Source organism: Colossoma macropomum, unplaced genomic scaffold (assembly GCF_904425465.1).
Source record: "Colossoma macropomum unplaced genomic scaffold, Colossoma_macropomum, whole genome shotgun sequence".
NCBI lineage: Eukaryota > Metazoa > Chordata > Actinopteri > Characiformes > Serrasalmidae > Colossoma > Colossoma macropomum.
Genome location: NW_023494807.1, coordinates 3,056,736 through 3,082,492, shown reverse-complemented (window position 1 = coordinate 3,082,492; position 25,757 = coordinate 3,056,736). Strand labels below are relative to the sequence as shown.

Below are 25,757 nucleotides of genomic sequence, written 5' to 3'. Positions count from 1 at the left end.
GTCCGACAAATCAACATTTGAGATTCTTTTTGGAAATCAATGACACCGTGTCCTCTGGACGAAAGACCACCCGGCTTGTTATCATTGCACAGTTCAAAAGCTAGTATTCATGATGGTATAGGGGGGCATTAGTGCGCATGCCATGTGCGACCCACCCAACAGTGAAGGCGCCATTATTGCTGAATGATATATACAGGTTTTGGCAACATATGCTACCATCCAGATGACGTCTTTTTCAGGGAAGGCCTTGCTTATATCAGCAAGATGATGCCAAACCACATTCTGCATGTATTACAACAGCATTGCTCTGTATTAAAAGAGTCAGAGTGCTAAACTTTCCTGCCTGCAGCCCAGACCTGTCACCACTGAAAACATCTGGTAAATTATAAAATTAAAAATACAACATAGGAGACCGCAAACTGTTGAGCAGCTGAAATCCTATATCAAACAAGAATGGGAAAACATTTCTCCTTCAAAACTACAGCAATTGGTCTTCTCAGTTTCCAAACGCTTACAGTGTTGTTAAAGAAGAGGTTTTTTTTAAATGTATTGCGGCATTAAATTCCAAAAGGGCAAATATTTTTCAAAGAACAATAAAATTTCTCAGCTTCAACATGTGAAATGTTGTCTTTGTACTATTTTCCTTTAAAAATTTGGTTCACATGATTTGAATATTATTGCAGTCTATTTTTATTTACATTCTGCACAGTGTTATAAACTTTTTGGAAATGGGGTTGTACATTATCTATCTCTTTCTCTAGATTCTGACTTTTCTTTATTTGTTTTAATGTTAAACAATAATAAAACAATTTTCTGCAAAAATCTGAACAAAACAACAAACAAACAAGTCTCTCCATAATGCTAGCCAATAGTTCACCTGAAAGGACCCTGTGCCACTCATGTCTAGAAGTTACAATGACCTGTGACTTGCTGCTAATGACTGCTAGTGTAGTTTGGCACATGATTTGCTTTGAGTGAGTTTGATGAGTGAGTAGTTGAGTTGTACTGGACAGCTGGCCAGCAATTAGGCCAAGCTGGGCTAGCCACTGGCTCTTTCTAAGAATAGCGAAGCAAACCAACATCATTTCATTTACACATCTGTAACTCTGTGGACAGTTAGTGGAACTTTACATTATCAATCTTACCAAACTTGTGGTTGTTGCATGTCAAGCAAAAGTACAAGTGCTCACCGAAGCTGCAGAGAGTATTTTGAAATATAGAGCAACGAAATCCAGAAGAACAGCATTCAAATGCCATTTTTCACATGACACTTCAGTGCTTCATTAAACACAGCTTTAAAAACTTTGACACGAAAACAGAGATGGCCAGCGCCAAGCCCTGGAGGAGTCCAAACACACAAAGGGCAGAAGGTGCCGGTTGTGTTGGGAGGAGTGCTGGGTGTTGCTGAGTGTGATGATTGGAGTCTGCCGTCAGCAGGCAGCATCTACACTGTCTAGTTTAGGGTTTTCTGTTTTCTGGTCTCTTGGGCTGGTCAGCAGCAACAGCTGCTGTTTTTTCAGTCATGTTACATTGTGGAACCTCACTGTCCGGCCACAATAAATCCTTTACATGGACACCAAAGGTTCAATATTAGTTGACTGCTCGCCTAAGTATTATTATGTCTACAGCACAATTCGAGGTTCTAGTAGTTCCAAGCTTAGCATGATTAACCCTCTGGGGTCTGAGGGCATTGTTTTTATTTTTGCATATATTCTTAAATTCACCTTTAAAGGCTCTTGCGTATGACATGATAACCACATACTATACGTCAAAATGTTAAGAATAACTTCAGCTTTCTTAATTATGAGACCGTTTTGACCTGTAGCACTGTGTAAGGAGATAATTCAGCCCGAAACCTGAAAAAATGAAATCTGATTTTAGAAATTGTTAATATCTCTTGTGAAAACACAGCAGGAACTGAGTCAGGTTTGATCTCTTGATTAGATGAAAATGGAAAGGGCGACTCCACAGATTCAAGAATGGTTTGGACCGTATTTGTGCATTGTATTATCACAATCTTATCAACACAAACACTCAAAAACATGTAATTTGGCGTATTCGTTGACCCCAGAAGGTTAAAACATGTGGTCCAGGCTAGTCTATTCTAGATTTGGACATATAACATGTAATATGACTGTCATATTAAGTTTTTATGATGTTGCAGTACTTTCTTCAGTACCACATGTGAGCATTATAGCTTTATGACACTAAAACAACGAGAAGTCACTAAAAAAAAAGGCAATTTAGGTCTGTTTATGCTGGAGTGCATGTTAACTGATCTATAAATCGACTACTCTTATAAACGTCTTGGTTCTTGGTTAAACTAAGCACATAGTTGGGTGGTTTTGTGCATATAAACATAACTACTGTCTAATATTGGTGGTGAAGTTTGCTCAAGATTGTGACTTTAGCACCGTGGACAGCACCCCACAGTCACAAGGCTAAGTTTTATTAAAGTTCAATTTAAAAACTTATGGGGGCAATTTTACAAAAAAGCTGCTGATAAGTGATAATCTAGAGGGAATTTGTGATGGTGGGAGTGGCCAATCTAAGAAGAACTGTTAATGTGCAATGTAAACCCCTGTTTTATAATGAATACTTTCATTTTCTTTATTTCTGCTAGGTAGAAGTAAAAACAAAATATTCTTGTTCATAATTGTTTTATTTTTTTCTTTTCTGTGTTTCATATTTTGACTAATTATGTCAAATGTTTGACATTTCATCTCAAAATAAGGACTTGTTTTCTTGTGATTTTGACTTATGTCAAAACCGAGCTGTTACTCTGAAAGGTGTGATTAACCCCTGAAGATCCCAGGCTTATTACATAGTAAGGCTCATTATTCAGTAACTACAGGGACTTCATTGCAAACTAGCTGAGCTGTTCTTAAGTTATAGAAGTGTGTAATAAAACTTGGCCATAAAGAAATGTGTAGGAGTGCGTAATAAAACAAAATTAAAATAATGTTATTGCTTTGATAAAATGTCATCATTTCAACGTATTTTGTCAAAATTGCTAGTAAATCAGTCTTATTGTGACATAATGAGTCAAAATATCAGTAGAAAGGTTTTTTATTTTGTCATAATAATTCAAACTATCAAGAGGTCAAACATAAGCCAAAATTTCACACTGCTGCCACAAACAGTGGAGGAAAATATGGTAACACTTTTTATGAATGTCACATTTGTAAGCATCTATAAACACATTTATAACGCATTCATATGGCATTATAAACATGATTATGAACATTTATAAAAATGAATTACAATTTATAGCCATGTTTATTATACATTATGAAATATAATGCATTATGAGTAGTTTTGATAACATTATACTGTCAGTGCCAAAGAAGTCAGTCCCAGCTTGGAGAGCGTAAAGTAAAGACAAATACCAAGCTAACGGTGGTGAACATTACCTTTCCCACATTGGGTAAAACACTGATGGCAGCTCTAGTTTAAACTCTGACATTTGAAGCCTGTAATTTGCTGTACTTTGTACATTGAAGTGTTTCAGTAAATCCTTCAGTAAATACTTCAACTTGAAGCCTCACTCTTAACACTGGAGGAGGCTTTAGTACAGTACGCTTCACTTTACTTAGAGCGGACAAATACGACTTATGAGCTCTTATAATTTGTTATGGTCAGTACTTATAATGTATTATGTTAACAATTCATAATGCATAAGCATGGCTATAACATGTAATGCATTTTTATAAATATTTATAGCCATGTTTATAATGCCTTATGAATGCATTATAACATGTTATGAATGTGTTTATAGATGCTTACAAAGGTGACATTCATAGAAAGTGTTACCGAAAATACTTTTTTTTTTGCACTTGTCAAGAGCAGGCACCTTTTTTGGATGTTAAATAGCACTAATAAACCTCTAAGTCAGTATTTACTCTCAGCTTCGGTAAATTGGACTAGGTGACTCATAATCGCCCAGTATTTTGCACTTTAAGAGGGAAACTCTTCTGAGCACATAGGCAATGACGCAAAAAGGACAAAATGGTAGTGAGTGTTGCCCTTGATTTTGCTATGGTTAAAGTGTAGTAGCATTGAATAAAATATATAGCATATAATATACTATAAAGCATATAGTAAGTACATATAAGTATACAGTAAATTGTGACAGTCACTTTCTAATACACCAAAATCGGGTGCACAATGTTATCTGCCTCAAGAAGTTTTGTACTATATATATTGAAAAAAAATACACTTTTCATCTAGAACTGTCTTTGGAAAAAAGGCTGGCCTCCTGTGGCTCCCCATTATGCTGTGTCTGGAAATGTCATTTCCAATGTCAGATCCATCCAACTTGGCTCTTTTGAAACGGTTCCTGCTAGACGTTTTTGAAGAGGAGTTGGTACTTATTATTTTGAAATTGGCCTTCAGTTAACAGTACTGTATCTTTGATATCTTATCTATGCTTCTTTAAGCATGCCCAAGCGCTGTACGACATCTGGCTCTTAACTTAGCTTTCCAATTAAGGAAGTGTTGTTTTTTTTTTGTTTTTTTTCTTCAACTGCTTCAGAGTAGTTTGGGTCCATCTAAGGATTCTATTATACCCGTTTTTGAACAATTTCAAGCAGGAAATTGGACAATTTCTCAAAAGAAGAACAGATCTACCCTTGTGCTGGACGGCTTTTAGTAGAAACTGATTTCTTTCGGCTTTCTCAAAAGACTCACAAACAACAAAAATCACATGGAAATATAGAAAAATTGTTTTTTTTGTTTTTTTTTTTTGGCTGTTGCAAGTTCCAGGCTTTGTTCTCACTACATCAACTTTTGTAAAAGCACGGCTATTATTTATCTTTTTCTTAGCACTGGTTGCATAAACACCCACAGTGCCAAGCTGATGAGAAAGTGGGTCAAGGAGGTGCAAATTGAATTGCTTTGTAGATTTTAGGTTATTTCTCAGTGATTTTCATCAGCTATGCTGATTGGATGTCTGCAAGTCCCTGTCAGTGAGCTCTAACCTGACACCCCCATCCTCCTTCAAAGGCTTCCTCTGTTTGGCCTGAGCTGTCATAATTTTGCCTTTTTTTTTTTTACCTTTGACACTTCATTTTATGCTCTTCGTGTCTGGCTCATCTCCAGTTTGGGCTTCATCTACCTAAAGCCTCTCACAATTTGTCCTTTATTGCATTACTTTTTTGCTAGCAGCATGTTAGCAATCAGTATTGGAGCAAATAGACTTCCATATTTCATTTTAAAACAACATAACAGTACCAACATTTTAAAATCAAAGCAAATGCTCTTTGGCCCAGTCCTACACACTTTAAAAAGATGCTTCTTCAAGGGTTCTTTAATAAAGATAATGACTCTTTTTAGAACCAGGAGTTCTATGTAGAACCATTACAAATTTTGCATGGTAAATTGTTCTTCAGATTGATAGAGAATACATTGCATATGGTTTTATATTGAACCTTTTTGAAAATGGCTTTATGTTACACCAAGAAAGGTGCTGCTATTGTTACAATGTCAAGCTTATAACAGTAGAAGAACGCTTTTTGGGGCTATATAGAACCATTCTCTATCAAACTGAAAGAACATTTCACCATGCAAAGAACCATTTAAGCATTAAACAGTCCTATATAGAACTCATGGTTTTCAATAGAACCATTGCCTTTACTAAAGAACCCTTGACAAACCAACTTTTTAAATATGTAGAACATTCTCTTTCAAACCGGTTTCATAGTAAGTGATAACCTGTTATACTGATTCTACATTTTAATATGACTGAAAAAAATGTTTGGAGGATGGGTGGAGCCAGAGAAAGCTTTCTTATTGGCTGGATTCAGCCCACAGATTCTTTAATTGATGAATTAAGTCCAAGCATTACATACATGGAGATCTTCATCATGGAGATTAAACATGATAATGATAAGTCTATAATAATAATAATAATAATAATAAGAAGAAGAAGAAGAAGAAGAAGAAGAAGAAGAAGAAGAAAAATAAAAATTGATGCAACAGAGAATACAATAACTGACTTTGTGGAGGAAAATGTAGCATAATTAAAACAACATACATAAACATAAAATCTTTTAAGAAGCATTTAAAAGATTTTCCAACATAATTCAATTGTTGAAATGCTAATAAAGTCATTCAGAGTGGTTTGATGTGAACTGTGTCATTCTAGAGAAACGTACTGGGTCAGAATTGTTCATAGTGGTTGTGATAGGAACCAGATGTCTGAAGAGTTTTGTGTCTCTAAAAGCTGCATCACAAAAAGCTCTTACATGTTATGGTTATGAACAAGTCACCTGATCCCAGAGGCACTGTATAATCATAGTTTTAAGAAGGTTTTTGCCTGAAATATAGTTTTTAAAATCCATTTGAAAGACACATGTGGGGCGTTTTAAGGCAAAATACTCCTTAATTTTCAGATTTACCACCATTCGACCATCATCATTATCCTAATCCCACTGTATATAAATCAAAGTCAGTTTATCTACAATGAATCACCAAAACAACCAAAAGGACTGTGTTCACACATCAGCAGTCGCACCACACAGAAATCAGAGCTGTCAAGCTTGTCAAGAACATATAAAGAGCCTGTTTTATGAATAGTGCAGGGTGCAATGGCTTGGTGGAAGAGCATTTGCTGCTGCAGAAGAGGTTTGGGCACCAGTTGTGCCCTGACGCCTTGGCAACTAGTCACGTCCAGCACACATGAGTGAAAACTTAATCATGCGTCAGCAGACAGAATGTGGCAGTTGCGGAGCTGGAGGGTGAATCAGTTCCTTCAAGTGGAGAATCAGGTGACAGGCAGTGGCGGCCTGACTTCACACACAGTTATAATTTTGCATGCGCTTAATATTCAGGGCAAGCCGCATGCCGCGATGTTCCACGCTTTGGTGCAGAGGCGCGCTTTTCTTTTTGAGTGAAATGCAGTTGCGGACTTAGGGGATTATGTAACATGGATTTTACAAGCCTTTTTTTTTTTCAAACTAATCTGGTTATGATACTGAAAAAGGAACGTAAATAAATAAATTAAAGCAAACTGTGTAGCGTAACATTTAGAAAGACTTGGCAGAGAGAACATAGCTGAAGCACCTTTTTTTCGAGAATTACCAATGCAGTGCCACCAAAATGATGTATATGTATATATATATATATATACCGATCAGGCATAACATTATGACCCCCTCCTTGTTTCTACGCTCATTGTTCACTTACTATATAGGTGCACTTTGTAGTTCTACAGTTACAGACTGTAGTCCATCTGTTTCTCTGCATACTTTGTTAGCCCCCTTTTATTCTATTCTTCAGTGGTCAGTGGTCAGGATGAGCTATCATCTCTGACTTTACATCTACAAGGTGGACTGACAAAGTAGGAGTGTCTAATAGAGTGGACAGTGAGTGGACAGTGGTTTAAAAACTCCAGCAGCACTGCTGTGTCTGTTCCACTCAGACCAGCGCAACACACACTAACACACCACCACCACGTCAGTGTTACTGCAGTGCTGAGAATGATCCACCACCCAAATATCTGCTCTGTGAGGGTCCATGGGGGTCCTGACCACTGAAGAACAGGGTAAAAGGGGGCTAACAAAGTATGCAGAGCAAACAGATGGACTACAGTCTGTAACTGTAGAACTACAAAGTGCACCTATATAGTAAGTGGAGCTGATAAAATGGACAATGAGTGTAGAAACATGGAGGTGGTCATAATGTTATGCCTGATCAGTGAATATATATATATATATATATATATATATATATATATATATATATATATATATATATGTGTGTGTGTGCGTAAGTCCCGAAGACACACGCTCTGAAAACTCTCTCTGTGGCACTTATTAGCCGCTATTGTCCTCAGAGAGCTTCTCTTCTGAAAGCTTTTTCTCACAAGCCACAATGCACTACTCCACACACGAGTGCAAACCCATCGCTGAGAGTCCATCAGGGGATAAGAGAGGGCGAAACATCAAATTAGCATTTTCAACATTTTCTCCACAGCATAGGAAGTGAAATGAAAACATATAAATAACTGCGCTCCACATGCCGAGAGAAAATGGGTCCTACAATGCAGTGTGGAGCTCCTACCACTTTACAAAAACAACACAAACACAACAAAACCCAACAAAAACCCCTACCAAGTGTAACCGTTTACTCTTTTGTTCTCTAGCTATCAACTGTGCATTCAATCTGGTCCCCGAATGCTATGATAGTTTGACACCTCTCTCAGAGAGCCGCCTGATTGGTTACATTCAAAACGGCACAAAATTAAACAAAACATGAAGATGAATACAGTTGTAAGCCAATTGTAGTGCATGTATTGTGACAGAGGTAGACCCAACAACCTATGTTCATGCAACAGATTGGGAAAATAATACATTCATACTAGGGGTGTAGCTAGGGGGAGGCCTGGAGGGGCCTAGGCCCTCTCCCTTGGAAACCAGGGCTCCCAGATTTCTCACTGCTCAAAGATTCTTTCATCCTCGTGCCTTTGTTCCTTACACAAATAAAAAAGAATGGATAAGCTCTTCTTAGGTCAGGGGTCACCAGTTTTATCCATGAAGGACCAATGTGGGGGCAGGTTTTCATTCAAGTGCATCATATAAGTAATCAGTTTGAATCGCAGTAAACAGGTGGAATCAAGTATGCAAAAGAAAATCTGCAGTCACATTGAGACTGGTTACTCCATCCTTAGGTCATCACCATGAAAATGTTTACATGGTAGCATGTCACTATTGGTCACATACCATCACTGTTTTATACCAATTCTGAAATAAGGCACGTAACAGGCAGCTGTGCGAGGTCAGCGATCATGTGTTGTGCTTAATTTTTGATTATGGTAGCTACAGTGAAGTAGGCTGTTTGGTGCTATACTATAACAATGTTTCAACGCCTAAATGCTTCATAGCTGCCCCCTCCATCAAAATTCAGGCAATACCTTTGGTTCATACTAAGAATCAGTGTATTGGTGCATTGTGATGCACTGATCTGAAGGCACTCATGTTCACAGTCATTGACACATCTAGGATGTCCAGAAGGCCTAGAGTGGTGCGTTATATACATTTATAGAATTACTAATAAAGTATAAGACTTTTACTCTGATGGGTGTTGAGTGGTTGAATTTTGGTGTAATATTTAAACATTGAAATTAGTTTCTAATGCCTACAAATCACAAGTTATTGTGATTTTAACAAAGTTTGATTTTATAACTCTAAAAACAGGTTATAAATACAAAAATGGACATATGTCATTTTATGTGTAAACTGCAAATTAATTTAGTATTTTAAGCTGTTGCATGAATTTACTTGGTGCCAATATAAAAATATGAAAGAGAAACCAAAAAAAGTTTAATGTATTTTCTGCCACAGAAACCTGATCCAGCTCATGAATGACTTGATAATTGCCTGAAGGGCTAGATCAGGTATGCTGGGGTGGGAGACAATTGAAAATTGGGCAGAGGGTCCACAAGATCATGGTTGGAACCATAGATAATAATTAAGCAAATGATGCTAAAAACACTGAATTTTTTTTTGCGTTTTCTACAACATTAAGCAAAATTGCCTCAAATTTGTATGTACACCTGTAATCTATTTGCTGTATATTTTCATTAAAAAGGGCTAGAAATTAAGAAAAAATATCACAGCGCAAATATTTATTTGGAAGAATTGCAACAGAAGATGTTAATAAGAGGTAGACATGTTCTTTGACTTGTTAGTGACATTAGCACAAATAAGGTGCTTTCAACAATTATTGCAATTTTGCAAAACAGGGTCTATGGAGCAGATTTAGTAAAGGATCCATGCATGATATGTCTTCATATGTGTCTCCCTTTCAGCTTCGCTCGGATAAGGACAGAGGGGACGGGACGGCGAGGTACGTTCTCTCTGGAGAAGGAGCGGGCACCATCTTCCGAATTGATGAAAAATCTGGCGATCTCCATGCCACTCAGAGGCTGGACCGAGAAGAAAAGGCGTCCTACACTCTGCAAGCTCAAGCTTTCAACAAAAACACAGGCCTCCCTCTGGAACCTGCCACCGAGTTCATCGTTAAGATCCATGACATCAACGACAACGAGCCCAAATTTACCAAGGACGTCTACACGGCCAGCGTACCTGAGATGTCTGACGTGGGTGAGAGAATTAATGATGCCTTTTCTGCTTTGTTTGTTGTTGTTCCGCACCGCATTTAATGTCACAAGCGGAGAGGTTACTCTTGGGCACGATGGCTGGCGTTCTGTTATTCCAGAGCTTTTAAGGTCAAGGATGGCTCAGCGCCTTTTGCTTTGAGACTTTCATTTTTTTGACAAGCCCATGGAGCATGAAGAATGTCAGCAAGTGCAGCTTTGGGACCAAAGTGTGATGCTGGAGTCTCACAGCAATCATCTTCAAAGCAGCCTCACATTCACCATGAGCACATGGAGTCCATTTAGTATATCTGCACCTGGCTGCATTACACCATAACTTCAACCCACAGGCCAGTAGTTATGAGGTCATGGCATAAAACAGAGGAGCTGTTCCTGGATGGTATATTTATATAACAGCACAAACCCAAGTGGTTTCTTCTTTGCAAAGATTTAGCAAAACTATTTCAAGCCACAGTTTTGTGAAGCACTGTCATTTATTCACTTTCCAGTCAAAGAAACCTGCAGAGATATTCTTTTTTTCACACTACAGTCTTAGATGATGTTGTGCTTTCTGCTTTTCACAATCCAAGTAATTCCAAACACATTCAGTGATGTTGAGGTCTGGATTCGGGGGTGGCCAGTCCCTTGAGTGCTGTTTATTTGATGGTGACAGATTTGGTGGTCTTGTGTGGTTGTTAGGAGTCCCATTTTCACTACATTTATAAAAGCTCTTTGTATTTTCTTTTCTTTCTCCTTTTTTTTTTCTTCTTTTTTGGCCAAAATAATAATGCAACTTTTGGTTTCTGGCTGAAAGAGAAAAAAAAAAAACAAGCTCAATTTTTTTTTGCCAAAAAGCAAAATAATAAATAGGTCTACTGTAACACTTAACAAATTATTTAAATGGTAATAAAAATGAGAAATAGTGATTAAAATGCTGTTAGTTTTCTTTTCCGGTCAGTGCAAATACATTAAAACAGTTTGAGCTGCAGCAGATCAACAGTGAAACCCTTAAACATGGTCATCTGCAGCTGCAATCTATTCAGTACAATCTGTAGCTTACATGCTGTTTTTTCGCATTAACTGATTTAATGAAATTATTTAATGGAAATCACATAAATAATGCAGAAGAACCCAACATCTTTTGGTAATAACCCCTTTTTTCCTCTCGTTTTGAAAGCAGGTTCTGCAAGCATATGCGTTCATTAGATTTTGTTGAGGCTGTTTCTTCTCTAGATGATGAACACTAAAGTGAAGCTAATACTGACCCTGCTGGAAAAAACTTCAGGCTGCTAGCTACGTCCACATACTTTACATATCAAAAAAAAAAAATGTTTTTGTTTTCTGTCATTATAGTGGAAGCAATCTGGAATTCAGTTGTTTAATATCTTTGGGAAACCAAGAAATGTTAGATTTTTATAATTTTGCAACTTATAAGAATGAATCTTATTTAGCATGTCTTAAAATAAAATGTGTCCTCCAGTTTTCTCAGGTCTCTTCAACAAAACAGTGATTCTCACCTTTGAAGAATCTTCATCGATCTTAAATTAATGTGAAGCACAAATAAAATGTCAAACTATACAACTTTTTTAGGTTTTCAACTGAGTGTTTCCTAAATTTTAAAGTTGGCTTCAGTTATGAATAATCATTCATCTACCTCAGTGCATTTACCACATTCCTACCCGGTCAGTACGTAGAACAGTGTTCCGTAATTCTGGTGCTGGAGACTCACTGCCCTGTAGATTGTAGTGTTTTCTGTGCTTTAACATACCCAGTTCTATTCAGTATGGGGTTTTAAACAAGCTGACTAGCTACAGCTTGTGTGTGGGGGTCATAGAAAACACTGAAAAGGGTGGGGCAAGGGGTCTACATGACCAGTATTTGGAAACACTGAGCTAGAACTTAGGACACTATAAAACTACATAGATAGGTAGGTAGGTAGGTAGGTAGGTAGGTAGGTATGTAGGTAGGTAGGTAGGTAGGTAGGTAGGTAGATAGATAGATAGATAGATAGATAGATAGATAGATAGATAGATAGATAGATAGATAGATAGATAATGAAAAGCATCACTGTAATAAATACTTTGATTAAAAAGCAAAATAAGTGTTCAGGAAAAAAAAAAAACAAGAAAAAAAAACAGATCTTCTGCCCTTTTTCTACAGTTTTAGAGTGTAGAAACACTCATACAGGGCAAGTCAAAAGCCAGTAACCACTCAAATATCAGCCAATTAGAACAATAAACACTCAAAGAACCATTTTCATGCATAAATTGTTCATTGCATCATGAAGCGTTCTTCAGATCGATGGAGAATGTGCTGTAGCTGATTCTAGATAGCACCAAAAAGCGTTCTTCTATTGTAACAGGCTTGACATTGTAACAATAAAAGAACTCTTTTTTGTGCTATATAGAACCAGCTATAGCACATTCTCCATCAATCTGAAGAACGCTTTTGCGATGCAAATTATTGCTTTAATTATTCAAAGGGTTTTTGAGTGCTCCTAGTCCTATATAGAATCATTTCCTTTTTAAAGAACCTTTGAAAAACCATGTTTGTGTACTCGATGATGAGGCTTTAATCAGACAGGGACAGCAGTAAATATTTCTAATTGTGATTTCAACACTATAAACAGATCTGCTGTCAAGCTACAAAATTGCTATGAAACTGTTTTCATTATGAAAAGAAGAGAAAAAAGCTGATATTCACACCTGAAGTGTTTATGTAACTGAGATACGTAGGAGGCTGCATGGATTGGACTCACGCTATACGTTTACATAAAGCTGACGTGTCACTCCTGGTGTGAACTCAGGGTAAAAGACTTTTGAGAGGTAGATTTTATTTGCTCTGAACACAGGCAGATTTTGCCCTTTTAACAGACTGTTATGATTGCTTTTAGTTGTTAAATGTGGCCAAAAATGTATATTTTAAATTCATGTCACGAGTTTATTTCTTCATGAAGTCCATTTACAGGCAGGAGGCTGAGCTGGCTCTGCTTTGCTAATGTTTAAGACTGTTAAGCGTGTTTACTAAGCACACTAGGAGACTAAGCAGGCTACCTGTCAGAATAAGGACACTTTAAGGCCTAAAAAAAAACAATAAATAAATAAATACTGTGGGGAAAAAAGTCCTTTTTCTGTAGAAAAACATACATATGTAATTTTTTTTTATTCGTATTTAACATCATCACCATAATTGTTATATTTAAACTTCGCAAGTATTGTAGTAACGCTCTAATCCCATTGTTACATTTTGGTTGGAAACAGGAGTTTTTCAATAAGCAATAAGGATTAAAATTTTATAATGCCCATGAGAAAATTGTCCAATCTTTTTTCCTCTTCGTTGTATCTAGGTGGAACAGCTGAGCAAGCTCTCGAGCCACAAGTGGCTCATCAGATCTACCTAAAAAATGACCTCATGTGGTAACAAGTAAACTAACTAGTTTTATTCAACCTAAATAAATACTTTGAATGAACGATTCCTTTAATCAAGGTAATTCCTGAGCTGAATAAAACTAGTTCAGTTGCTTTTTACCACATAAGGTATTTTTAAGGTAGATCTGACGAGCCACTTTTTAACAGTGTAGATTAACTGGGACAGAGTTAAGGACCAATTTTTGGGACAACCTAGGATCAATTTTGTGAGAAAAACATCACTCTAGGCCTTCTGGACGTTCTAGATACATCACTGACTGTGGATACGAGTGTTCGTCTGAACAGTGCCTTTCAGTCAGTTGAAAATGTAAAATAGCAACAAGCAGCTCCAGGTCTTCTACAAAATACAGGGTAAAATATTTGTGACTGTCTGTTACATGCTTCACATAACACATATGGAATGTCTGTCAAATGTCGGTGTTTAATCTAAAAAAGCCACACAGTGTTCATTACTAGCTCAATGCTAACATACTACTAGAATCTCGTAGGGGTGCTAGCAGAAATGTTCTCACAGAAGTGTGTTTTGTCCTTGTTTTTGACCAGGTTTTGGCATTTATGGCCTGGACTGAAGGCCCAGCTTTACTAGTCATGGTTTACTACTAGTGCCACATTGGTCTAGTCGTTGGGTTTGGGTAGTTTGAGACTGTTTAAATTCCCAAAAGGTGTGCAAATTGTGTGTATTTCCTGATTTGATATGTGGCATTCAAAGCTAAAGCTATCATGTGTTGAAGTTTAGACTACAGGTTTTGGAGATCGTCACTAATTACACAAAGTGTGTAAAGCCTTGTGTAGACTGTGCAATAACAGCACTCTTATAATCGCCGGGTCGTTCATGGCTGGAGAAAAGGGCACAGAATGTCAATTCTCCAAAGTGAGCTTAAGAGAAATAGGCTCATTTTTGTCCGTTACATAGTAGTTAGTTCTGCTATTTCAAGGCAAGTCACTATGACTTGTGTGTAATAAATTGTTTACTTTCCCTCTCACACACACACACACACACACACATTCTTGTTGCTTTCTACTGGAGACGTGCACTGAAGTAGAGGTCAAGTTGCAAGATTTTGGACCAAAATTTCTGGCACTGCTAGAACTTTATCGTAGGTTGTCTTCGGTCAAAAAGGTACTGAACAATACACAGTGATTCTATGTGTATGCTACTGAACTGTATGGACCATAGATGAGATTTGTGTTTGCTGCATTAAGAGACTGTAAGTTGATATTACAAGTGGTCATTGCAGAAGTTTACAGTAGATTTTATTTTTATTGCTGTAATCTTTCTTGAAAACTGAGACTGAATTACATTCTCTGGGGAGATGAGAGAGCTTGCTGCTCTGCCTCTATGTCATTGGCCCCATTCTGCAGCTTGGCCACCAGGATCAAATGCCAGGTGTAGTACAGTAGCCTCACTGTGGAACAGGAGGCGGGACTCAGAAGTCTGGGCTTGAGGCTTGGGCATTGTCCTCATGCCATCTCACATGGCTGTCATTGTCCTCTCACAGCCTATAAAGGCTGTCGTAGTCCTCCTGCCATCTCTCAGCCCGCAGGGCTTGGGTACTATCATTACACTGCCTCTCGCGGCTGCTGTCAGCATACAGGGTCCAAGCACCTCCTTCCTTTGTGGCTGTCATTGTTGCATGAGGTTCAGGCACCTGGTGCTGAGGCCATTCTAAAAGCACTACATTTGTGTTCCATCTCCTAAAAGGCTTAAACTGGCTGCACAGGGTGCATAATGCTTGGATCCCAATGATTGCCATGTGTGATATAATTTGTTATAACAGTTATAAAAGTCCTCAACATCAGTTTTATACAAAACAAAGTGATAATGAAAAGATAATTGATGAAATGACATTTTAATATCTTTGCACAACCTGTTTGAAAGAAACTGAGGAAAGAAATGTACGAAAAACAACTTCATTCCTCACAAGGTTCTTGAATTTACATTTCAGTACTCTTTTGTTCCTCAAATGATCCATTTTCTCAGTATTAATAAGGCACCAATTTCCAAATACAATAGCTACACTCTCAGAAATACAGGAATGAAACTCACTGGGGCAGTACCCCTCTTGTCAGTGTGGTGGTATCCCCAAGGGTACATTGACATCCATTCATTTTCCTTTCATTCCCATTGAAATTATATTTTCTAGATTATTTCCTCACACACCCCGTCTCATCTCCAGGCTTTTTATTTTATTGTTCTGTTTTAAAACATTAGGATATGAAAAGATATAAATACACAATATTCACTTGTGAAAAACACAATTAGACCTTAAGTTCACTGTTGCACCTTTGAGATTACATTTACTTTGTTTGTATCTTGATAAATTAAAAATGTACCTGTACAGAATTTGTATTTCTTACAGTCTAAGATAGCATTTAAAACAGCATGTATAGCTAATAATTGGCTAAATAAACAACCGGGGGGACCCTCCTTCAAAACTGGCAGAAGGGTCCCCCCATCCCCCCTTTTCCAAAATTAAAAACCCTACACAAATCTACATAGTGTATGGAAACAAATGTTCAGGCACTTATTGTTTACATTATTTAACATACTTCCAGTGCATACATTTACTTTAAACTTACACATGTAATATTTTTTGACTTTCATTTTATAAATATGAACAGAAAAAAGTATTAACAGGATGTTAAAAAAATTATAGGGAAAGATTCATTCAGGCACTATATTAGAATAAACATATCGCTGTTGTCGGAAGAAAATCTCGTATCTCCAAAATGGCATCTTTACAGGAAAAGGAAACAGCATACCTTACTTTTAATGTAAGACAATGGAACCAGGATTTTTTCCAAGTCCAATTTCGGGTCATTTCTTTTGGTCCATTCATCATGTAGAGGGTAACAGGTATTTTCAAATTATGTCAAAAACTGAAAAATGTCAAAAACAGAGATATAAGGTTTTCTTCCAACAACAGCGATAAAAAAAGTATATATATTGGTTAAAAAAAATATTATCATTACAAAAGTCATTGGCATTGGTTAGTTAGATTTCATATGACAAATATGAGTCATTGTGAAAATGGAGCTTTCTAAAGTTCTCAGAGACATTATTAAAAGTTTCAGAGCCTTAGAAAAGCCCTTCAACATTTTGTTGTGTTAGTGCAATTGGTTTTAATTATATGTAATTAGAAAGGTCACAGAACCACAATTGTCTGACTTATGATCAAGAGTTTTTGTTTAAACGGGGGGGCTGAAAACTGATTTTCTTTACTAGGCTGGTCAGCTAGCCAACAGGCTAAAAGATAGCAAACATGCTAAACAACTCCAACATTCATATCACATGCTTGAAATAAAGAACTCACAATGTGATTCACTGTAAAACAGCATCAAACCCAGGCTGAATCCCAAACGACTCCATACTCCCTAAATAGTCTGCTGTGCAACATTAAGTTTAGAAATTCTAGCTTCTGCTGTTAAATAGTGCACTGCTTGTCGAGTATGAATGTGGATGAATCCCAAATTACTATTTTTAGCGATATTTTGCATTGTTGGGGTGCAAGTGTCCGTATTTAAATTCCTACATAGTGCACTATGTAGGGAGCAGGGAGCCGTTTGAGATTCAGCCCCAGCGTGAGAAAAGTGGCCTCGTCAGACTGGCAGAAGACTCTCTGTGGTAATTCGCTGACCAAAAACATGGACATTTTTGCATTAAACAGTACTACAGTGCTAGTGTTGCATATGTTCACTGTTATATGAAAACAAGTTTTTAAAAATCATGAAATGTCTGCAGTTTACAGTGATTGGCAACCGAACTTTCTTCTTCTCATTCAGTAGTCAATAGTTGCTTAGCAATGATGCCATACTCTAAGGGAACTACATTTCTTGGCGGATTACTTGTTTATGTTGATTATTATTAATAATAACTTAAATAATTATCTAAAACTTTGTGTATTTTAATATATTTTATGTTGGCCGCCATTTTATAAAAACAATAAACCTTTCACATCAGTGAGTTACTGCGATTTTATCATGGGGAAGGGGGTTTTAGGCACTCCACTTCATGTTGAAGGACATCCTTCCCCATAAACAAATTGCAGTAACCCATGGCCTCTCGTGTTTTATTGCTTTATTGTACTCCACTCAGACAAAATAAAAACAGAAATCATTGGCCATAATCCAATTCATCATGTCGGGTCATGTGCCTGATCTCAAGGACACCTACAGTGAAGTATGAAGGTGGGAGCATCATGATATGATACTGCAAACAGTACTTAGGCATTACATATTATTAAAGGAAGCATGAATGAAACAATGTACTGGAAGATATTTGAGGATAAGTTCATCTCATCAGCCAAGAAAGCGGAGAAAGATCTTCAGTCACCAAACGTTCTTAAGAAGAAATTACGGTAACACTTTCTATAATGTCACCTTTGTAAGCATCTATAAACACATTCATAACATGTTATAATGCATTCATAAGGCATTATACACATGGATATAAATATTTATAAAAATGCATTACATGTTATAGCCATGCTTATTATGCATTATGAATTATTAACAAGATACATTATAAGTACTGATCATAACAAATTATAAGAGCTCATAAGTCGTATTTGTCCACTCTAAGTAAAGTGAAGCGTACTGTACTAAAGCCTCCTCCAGTGTTAAGAGGGAGGCTACAAGTTGGAGTATTTACTGAAGGATTTACTGAAACACTAAAACATACACAGTAAAGCACATTACAGGCTTCAAATGTCAGAGTTTAAACTAGTGCTGCCATCAGTGTTTTACCCAATGTGGGAAAGGTAATGTACACCACCGTTAGCTTGGTATTTGTCTTTACTTTGCAGTCTCCAAGCTGAGACTGACTTCTTTGGCACTGACATTATAACATGTTATTAACACTATTTATAATGCATTATATTAACAGTTCATAATGTATAATAAACATGGCTATAAAGTGTGATCCAGTGTAATTCATTTTTATGAATGTTTATAATCATGTTTATAATGCCATATGAAGGCATTATAACATGTTATAAATGTGTTTATAGATGCATACAAACGTGACATTCATAGAAAGTGTTACCGAAATTACTTCTTAAAAAAAAAACATATATAGGGGTTTTACAAAGATTCTGACTTTCACCAGTGTTTTCTTATTTGAGATTTGTTCTTATAGGTTACATCAGAATCTACACAAACTCAAGAGCAGAAAAGTCTGAACAGTTCTACGGTTTAAGAAAATGTCATTAATGTAATGTAGACTTTTTCATAGGTCCTTTCTGAAGATGAGGCCTAATGACCCCAACCATACAGCCAAAATGACGTAGGGCTGGTTTATAAAGAAGGTGGAGGTGCCAATTTCCTGACATGAATCCCCTTAAAGATTTATGGATGATTTTGACACTGTGAGTCCATCAGAGGGACCATTGTAACCTTGGGGAGCTGAAGACTGTTTACCAAGATGTTGAACCATAATGCTGCGAAAAGCTAACCAGTTCTCACCATAGATTTATCAAAGATGCAATTTCCATTAACGGATATGCAACGAAGTACTATAGTTATTAATTTATGGTTTCTGAATGCATCATTTTAGATGTTTAAACATATCTTTGTTCATATTTATAGCCAGAAGACATTAAGTGGGTTCATTGTATGTAGACAGATGCAGTAGAAGTATATTAAGTTACACAACCAAAAGTATCTGGATATTGTTTCACAGACGATGACTTTACAGTGTGTTTGACTGACCACTAGATTATTATTGACCGCATTTCCAACTTTGGACGTAAAGCTGATTGTGGGTGGGAGTGATGATGACCAATATGCAGTAGTCGTGGTTTGCAATGTCATTAAAGTGCGCTGTGTGTGGCCAACGATTGCTCTGTCTAACTGGATCCTGGGGTTTCTGAAAAGAAGTAAACAGTAGGGAGTAAAAAGTAAAATGTTTTCTATACATCGAACTCAAGCACAAAGTCTCACTTTTAGAAAATGCATCCAAAAGTGTAGCTCATTAAAAAAAGTAAGCTTTGCTCCTAAAGAATTTTATTATTTTCCTCCAGCACTGAATGCAATTCATGAGATGCTTGTGAAGTTACTCTATAAATTGGCTTGTATAATTTTATTTATGCATGCAAATGTATGTATGAATGAAACCCAATTTAGGTGCAGTGGCCTCGTTCGAGCCCAAGTGTGCTGTATTAAACTAAGACAATCCTATTTGCTTGTCTTATCACATTTTCTACTTTACATCTAATTTTAATTCCCTTCTTATCACCCCAATGTCACCCAATCAGGGTGGTGACGCTCTGACATGCGGCTCAACGGCTTTAAAATTGCTCCGAGATATAAAGCAGAGCATGCATATTCAAGAGCTTTGCAGGCTGCTGTAATGGGACTGTAACCTCCGGGTGTCCCAGTCAAGCAGTGTGTTTGGTGTATTTATCCCGAGATTAATCAACTGGCACCTTTTCCTAACAGCAATCTCAGACCTCATGTTCAGAGGGAGGACCTTAACCTAAAGAGCACAACATTAGCACAGAGTAACTTGTTAACATCTGGCCTGCAGTCCACGCCTTAATTTCCCCCATCAATCTTCCATTAAACTGGAAGTGGAAGTGCTCCAATTACAAAATATTAAACATACCAGAGGCCATTGTCCCTAATGAGACTAACTCTGACTCACATAACAAGAACATGAACAAGAGCAGCAATGATGATGATGATGATGATGATGATAATAACAAGGATGATGATGATGATGATGATGATGATGATGCTTATGTTGTTGTTGTCATATGCTAAAGTAAAACAACTGAAAATAAGGTGAATTTCTAAGCAATCTAAGCAAAAACAACAACAATAATAATAATAATAATAACACTTTATAAATGTTGTGTTCATAATAACTAAATTAATGAAAACATGATCATAATGGCAATAGTAATAAACAACTATAAATAATAAATAATATTGATTATATCATGACAAGTATTATAATAGCTATTATTATAATGATTATATTTTATTTCATGTATTATCATAATAATTATGTATCAATAAGAATTGGAAAATAAGAATTATCTTGATTAAAATAATGATGAGAATAATTATAACAATAACTTTTAACACATTATTTTTATTTGGCACCTTTTTTTTTTGTAATTATTAAGTTAATTTTTTTATTACTTTTCCAGTTCCTGGAATTTGGGATTTTGCTTTCGATGATACACTAATATACATCAGAATAATATATCTGGTATTTGGTGACATTTCATATTTCTAACCTCTTCGCCAACATATGACAAGCAGTTTCCTGGTAAAATATGTATGATTAACCGTTTGACCTCATCACTAAAGTGCTGTCTCCTTTACTTATAGGTACCTTTGTGATAGAAGTCAATGCAACAGATGCAGACGACGCCTCATATGGTAACAGCGCTAAACTGGTGTACAGCATCCTGCAAGGTCAGCCATACTTCTCCGTGGAACCTGAGACAGGTGAGTGCTCTAAGCATATGGTCAAAGCCTGACATACTCTAATGTCATGAATGATATCGCTGATGTCAGAAGAAATGGTAACTTTACAGCAGAAGGAAAGAACCTACTTTGCTTTTAATGTAAGTCAATGGAACCAGAATTTTTTTCAAGTCATTTTGGGCCGTTTCTTTCGGTCCATTCTTCATGACGTTTACACACAATTTCAATGTAAAGAACAACAAGTATTTTCAAATTATGTCAAAAACTGAAAAACGATACAAGGATTTCTTCCGACAGCAGCGATATGTTTACAAGGCTGTAACGTTTCAAGGAGATATAATAGGCTTCCATGGCCATGATTATAAAAGATACTTGTAGCATGCAGTGGAATCATGAGTATGCACTGAATCTCATCATATCAATAACATTTCTGAAGAGCCACACTTGACGAGGGAATAGAGCAAATGGACTTTTATGTTAACAGAGACGTGCTAAACTATGTATGCAATAGAATCATGAGCATGCACTGTATACCGTCTTATTAATACCATTCTGTGTACCACACTTAATCCTGTAAAAAGAGTTAATGGACTTAAATGTTAAGAGACCCACTAAACGAGGTATAAATCTATCATCTTTATTTATACTGCAGTAAATGCATACATGCAGAGCATTCAGAGCCATCTGAATGTACAAACATGTGGTGATATAACCTGGTCCTGGTTCTCTCGAACAGGAATCGTGAGGATAGCGCTGTCCAACATGGACCGCGAGGTGCGGAAGGACTACCAGGTGGTTATCCAGGCCAAGGACATGGCAGGGCAGATGGGGGGTCTCTCTGGAACAACCATGGTCAATGTCACCCTCACAGATGTTAATGACAGCCCCCCACGCTTCGCCTACAGTAAGAGATGAGCGTATCGCATTTCACGAGCTTAGCACTGGAGCTACAAGGCTAATATAGCTAGCAAGTAATGGAAGCAATTAGCGAGTGTCGACTGTACCGAAATCATCAAACACTCTTAAAAAAGATGATTCTTCAAGGGTTTAGAACCCATTTCATGCTTGAATGATTCTTTCCATGGAGAAATCGTTCTTCAAATGGATGTAGAATGTGTATATGGTTCTATGTAGCACCAAAAAGGGTTCTTCTGTTGTTACATGCTTGACAGAACTCTTTTATGTGCTACATTAAAAGATTTCCAAAAAGGGTCTATATAGAACTATATACAACATGTTCTCCATCAATGTGGTGAACATTCTACCATGCAAAAAAAAAAAAATTAAGCATGAAATGCTTTAATATGGAATTCATGGTTCTAAGTAGAGCAATCGTCTGAAGTTCATAAGTGCCCTTGAAGAACTGTGTGTTTAAGAGTTTCTATGCATGTTAAAACATGTTAAATTGTTAGGGAATCTTAGACAGTCCTGCTTATGTGGTTTTTGATACCATATGACATACTGCTATCTATAAAAATAGACAAACGCTAACAAAATTCAAGCCTCTGTAATGTTCTAACTATGCAAAATATTTTTTCTCCATTTTTATACACAACACTACGCCATCCAGTGTTAGAAACCACATGAGCTGTTGACACAATTTGAGAAGCATGTGTTAATTTAGGCATGTAATTTGCATGATACAGCACTGGTGGGCCATGGTGTGTTAGCTACATTAGTCTTATAGCTTCAGGGCAAACACCAAACATATCTTGGTTTATCAATTAAAGTACTGTGCAAAGGTCAGAGACCAACCTTCAGTTATATAATTACCAGTCTAAACAGCCATTAGGTACAAGCTAGTCTGGACTGGAACAAGGTTTCATGGACTGATTTTGCAATTGGAATTTCTTAGATTGAGCGAAGTAGAAAATGTGACCAACTCCTAAGACTGAACTTGGGAGATGTAGGAAAACATCTCTGCAGATTTCTTAGCGAATCTGCCTAGAATGGAAGCTGTAATGAAACTAAAGTGGACACACTAACCACTGAAAAAGTTGATATTATATTTAGTTGTTGAGGCTTTTGTGTAGTTAGTTAAATATATGCTTTTTTTTTATTATTCCTGATGCTGAAGAATGAATAGCTTGTACTGAAGGACCACTTCGACTGGAAATTAAATGAATCAAGGTGTGGTCTCTGATTCATTTGGGGTATGATGGTGAAAACTGGATTGAATCTAGAATTATAACATTACATACATTCAATAGGATGGAAAAATGTGTAGTTGTGCAGTGAACTAATCAGAACCTCTCACCTTAAAGGCTCGTACCATTTGAGCACTTATGAGTCGGCGGAGATCGGCTTCACAGTGGGTCGAATCAAAGCCAATGACGGAGATGAGGGAGAGAACGCGGAGATGAAGTACAGGATTGTGGAGGGAGATGGGAAAGACTCATTGGATATCATTACTGATGAAGTAACACAAGAAGGCATTATAGTTGTGAGAAAGGTAATAAACACTGGCATATTTTTATCATTATAATGTGAATGTTATGATTAATGACCCTATGGTCTAAGGACTACTTTATACAGTATGTCGTAAGATATTACACTGCACACTGGATGCACTGTGTTGTGCTGTGCTGCATTGTATCACATAGTAAAAGGCAGTACATTGCACTGCTATGTGACATAGAATGCGTCACATTAATGCCAAAGTTCAAATTTAATTTAAAGAAATTAAACTTTAACATAAATTGTGAATGTAGGACGTTTGGTTTCAGCTGTCTAACTCTTCACAAACTCGTGAAAGTTAGACTACATCAGGGGTCAGCAACATGTTACTCCTGAGCCACATGCAACTCTTTTACTGCCCTCTTGCGGCTCCACAGCAAAATTAGACTTTCACATAAAAATAAAATAACCCTTCTTTGCAGTACCGTCAAGCTTTGCTGAGCCTTCAAACACACAGTTTCAACAATAAATGATCTTAAACGATGGAGTTAATTCATAATTGGTCTTAAGTGCTACTAATTCACCCTTTACACCTGAAGATTGGTGCGCAGACTGGTGGTCACACAGCAAAATGCAGGCACCAATCTCCCCTAGCTAGCTAACAAAAGGGCAAAGAAGAGAAAGATTTAAGATGAACCTCAATAATTTGGAAGACGAATGGACTTGCATTTATAATCACTCCAACAATATGTTTAATCTGCCATGAGAAACTGTAGAAAAAGAATGAGAAGCTGACTTCAGCTGATAAAAAACCTGAACATAAAAGATATTTTACAAGAAACTAGTCCACTTTTGTGGAAAAGTATCCTGCTGGAGATGTGAGAAAAGTGGCTACAGCTGAGCTAAAGCTTGAATCAGAGCAAAGTTAGTCTGTGTTTTTGTTTATATTAGATTTTTAGCCTATACTTGGTGGACACTAGCATACCCTGAAACATATTTACAGCCAAGATGGTAAATGTTACTTCAATAAAATGGACATAAAATGTTGCGCTTCCCAAGGTGGATTGATTTTTGTTGAAAGGACAAAATGGCTCTTCTTAACATTTGGGTTGCTGACCCCTGGACTAGACTTAGTAAGGTTAGCAGAGGTAATATACCATTAGCATTTGTCTGTTTATCTAAAATATATTACTGTCTTTCTCTGAGTGAATTTCAAATCAAATATCATCTACAGCAGCTTTCTGTGATGTTGATAGGGCTTTGATCTAAAGTAGGGATGGCAAAATACTGAGCGATGCGCTGAGAATTTGAACAGTACTTGGAGTTGGCTGGCTGAGTGGAACTCAACTCAGAACTGGCGGTTCTCCAAGCATTTTAAGCTGTAAAATGATGTTGTGTTATTGGCAATTTGGAGCTTCACAACTAATTTGGAGAGGTGTTGGGAAAGATACACACATAAAACTGGTATTGTTTCATTTGGTTAATCTTTGTATTGAATAATAAATGTGACTCATTTATTGTTGTTCCAAGTGGGACACTATATAAACAGTATCCTATATCAGACAAATGTTATTAGCTGCTCCTTCATTCAATTTTAACCTGTTGCTAATGGAGCATGGACTCAAAATGCTTAAGCAGGAATGAAAAATGCTTTTGCTATTCAGAACAAATCAAAAAAGTGATCATCTCAATGTCAAGTATAATAAAATGTTTATTACATCAGATGAAGTTTCATACTTAAACTTCCTTATGTAGTACAAATGTAGTGTAGACTCCACTGATTAGTAATACAATGCAACCCACATGTTTCTTTCATGTGTCACTTTTCTTTTTAAAGCAACTTGATTATGAAAGCAGGAGAGTGTACACCATCAAAGTGGAAGTGACCAACACACACACTGACCCCAACTTCCTCCACCTGGGTCCATTCTCGGACACGGCCACTGTCAAAGTCACAGCTAAAGACGTGGATGAGCCACCCGTCTTCAGCAGACCACAGTTTGTCATTGAGGTCAATGAGGACACACAGAGGGGAAGCATTATAGGAACGGTCACAGCCTGGGACCCTGATGCTACAGATTATCCTGTCCAGTAAGAGAATGTTTTTTTATTTTATTTATTTTAGCGCTGTCACTATTGATTATATGAGTAATCAAGTAATCTTTTTTTTGGTAATACAAATCGACTTCACTGAACACTAACATGACATGCAGAGCCTTTCACTGGAAAGTAGATACAGAAACTTGATACAGCCACACAGTGCTAGTTTTTTACTATAGGAACTTCAGTGTTCTGTTCACGATAATCTAGTGATGGGGTTCATTTTCCACATGGGGTGTAGTACTACATGTGCCAGATCTACTTAAAATGGACATTTTAAGCTTTTTTACCTATATTCA

General features: G+C 36.9%; 1 protein-coding gene across 1 annotated transcript in view; it reads left to right on the top strand.

The window, feature by feature from the left end:
• The window catches only part of cdh10a (cadherin 10, type 2a (T2-cadherin)), a 46,145-nt gene that overhangs the window by 11,227 nt on the left and 9,161 nt on the right, over nucleotides 1-25,757 (top strand). Inside the window, 5 exon segments of the mRNA XM_036556679.1 lie at nucleotides 9,809-10,103; nucleotides 20,863-20,982; nucleotides 21,698-21,865; nucleotides 23,226-23,413; nucleotides 25,196-25,449. Of these exon segments, the coding sequence (XP_036412572.1) occupies nucleotides 9,809-10,103; nucleotides 20,863-20,982; nucleotides 21,698-21,865; nucleotides 23,226-23,413; nucleotides 25,196-25,449 (1,025 nt within the window).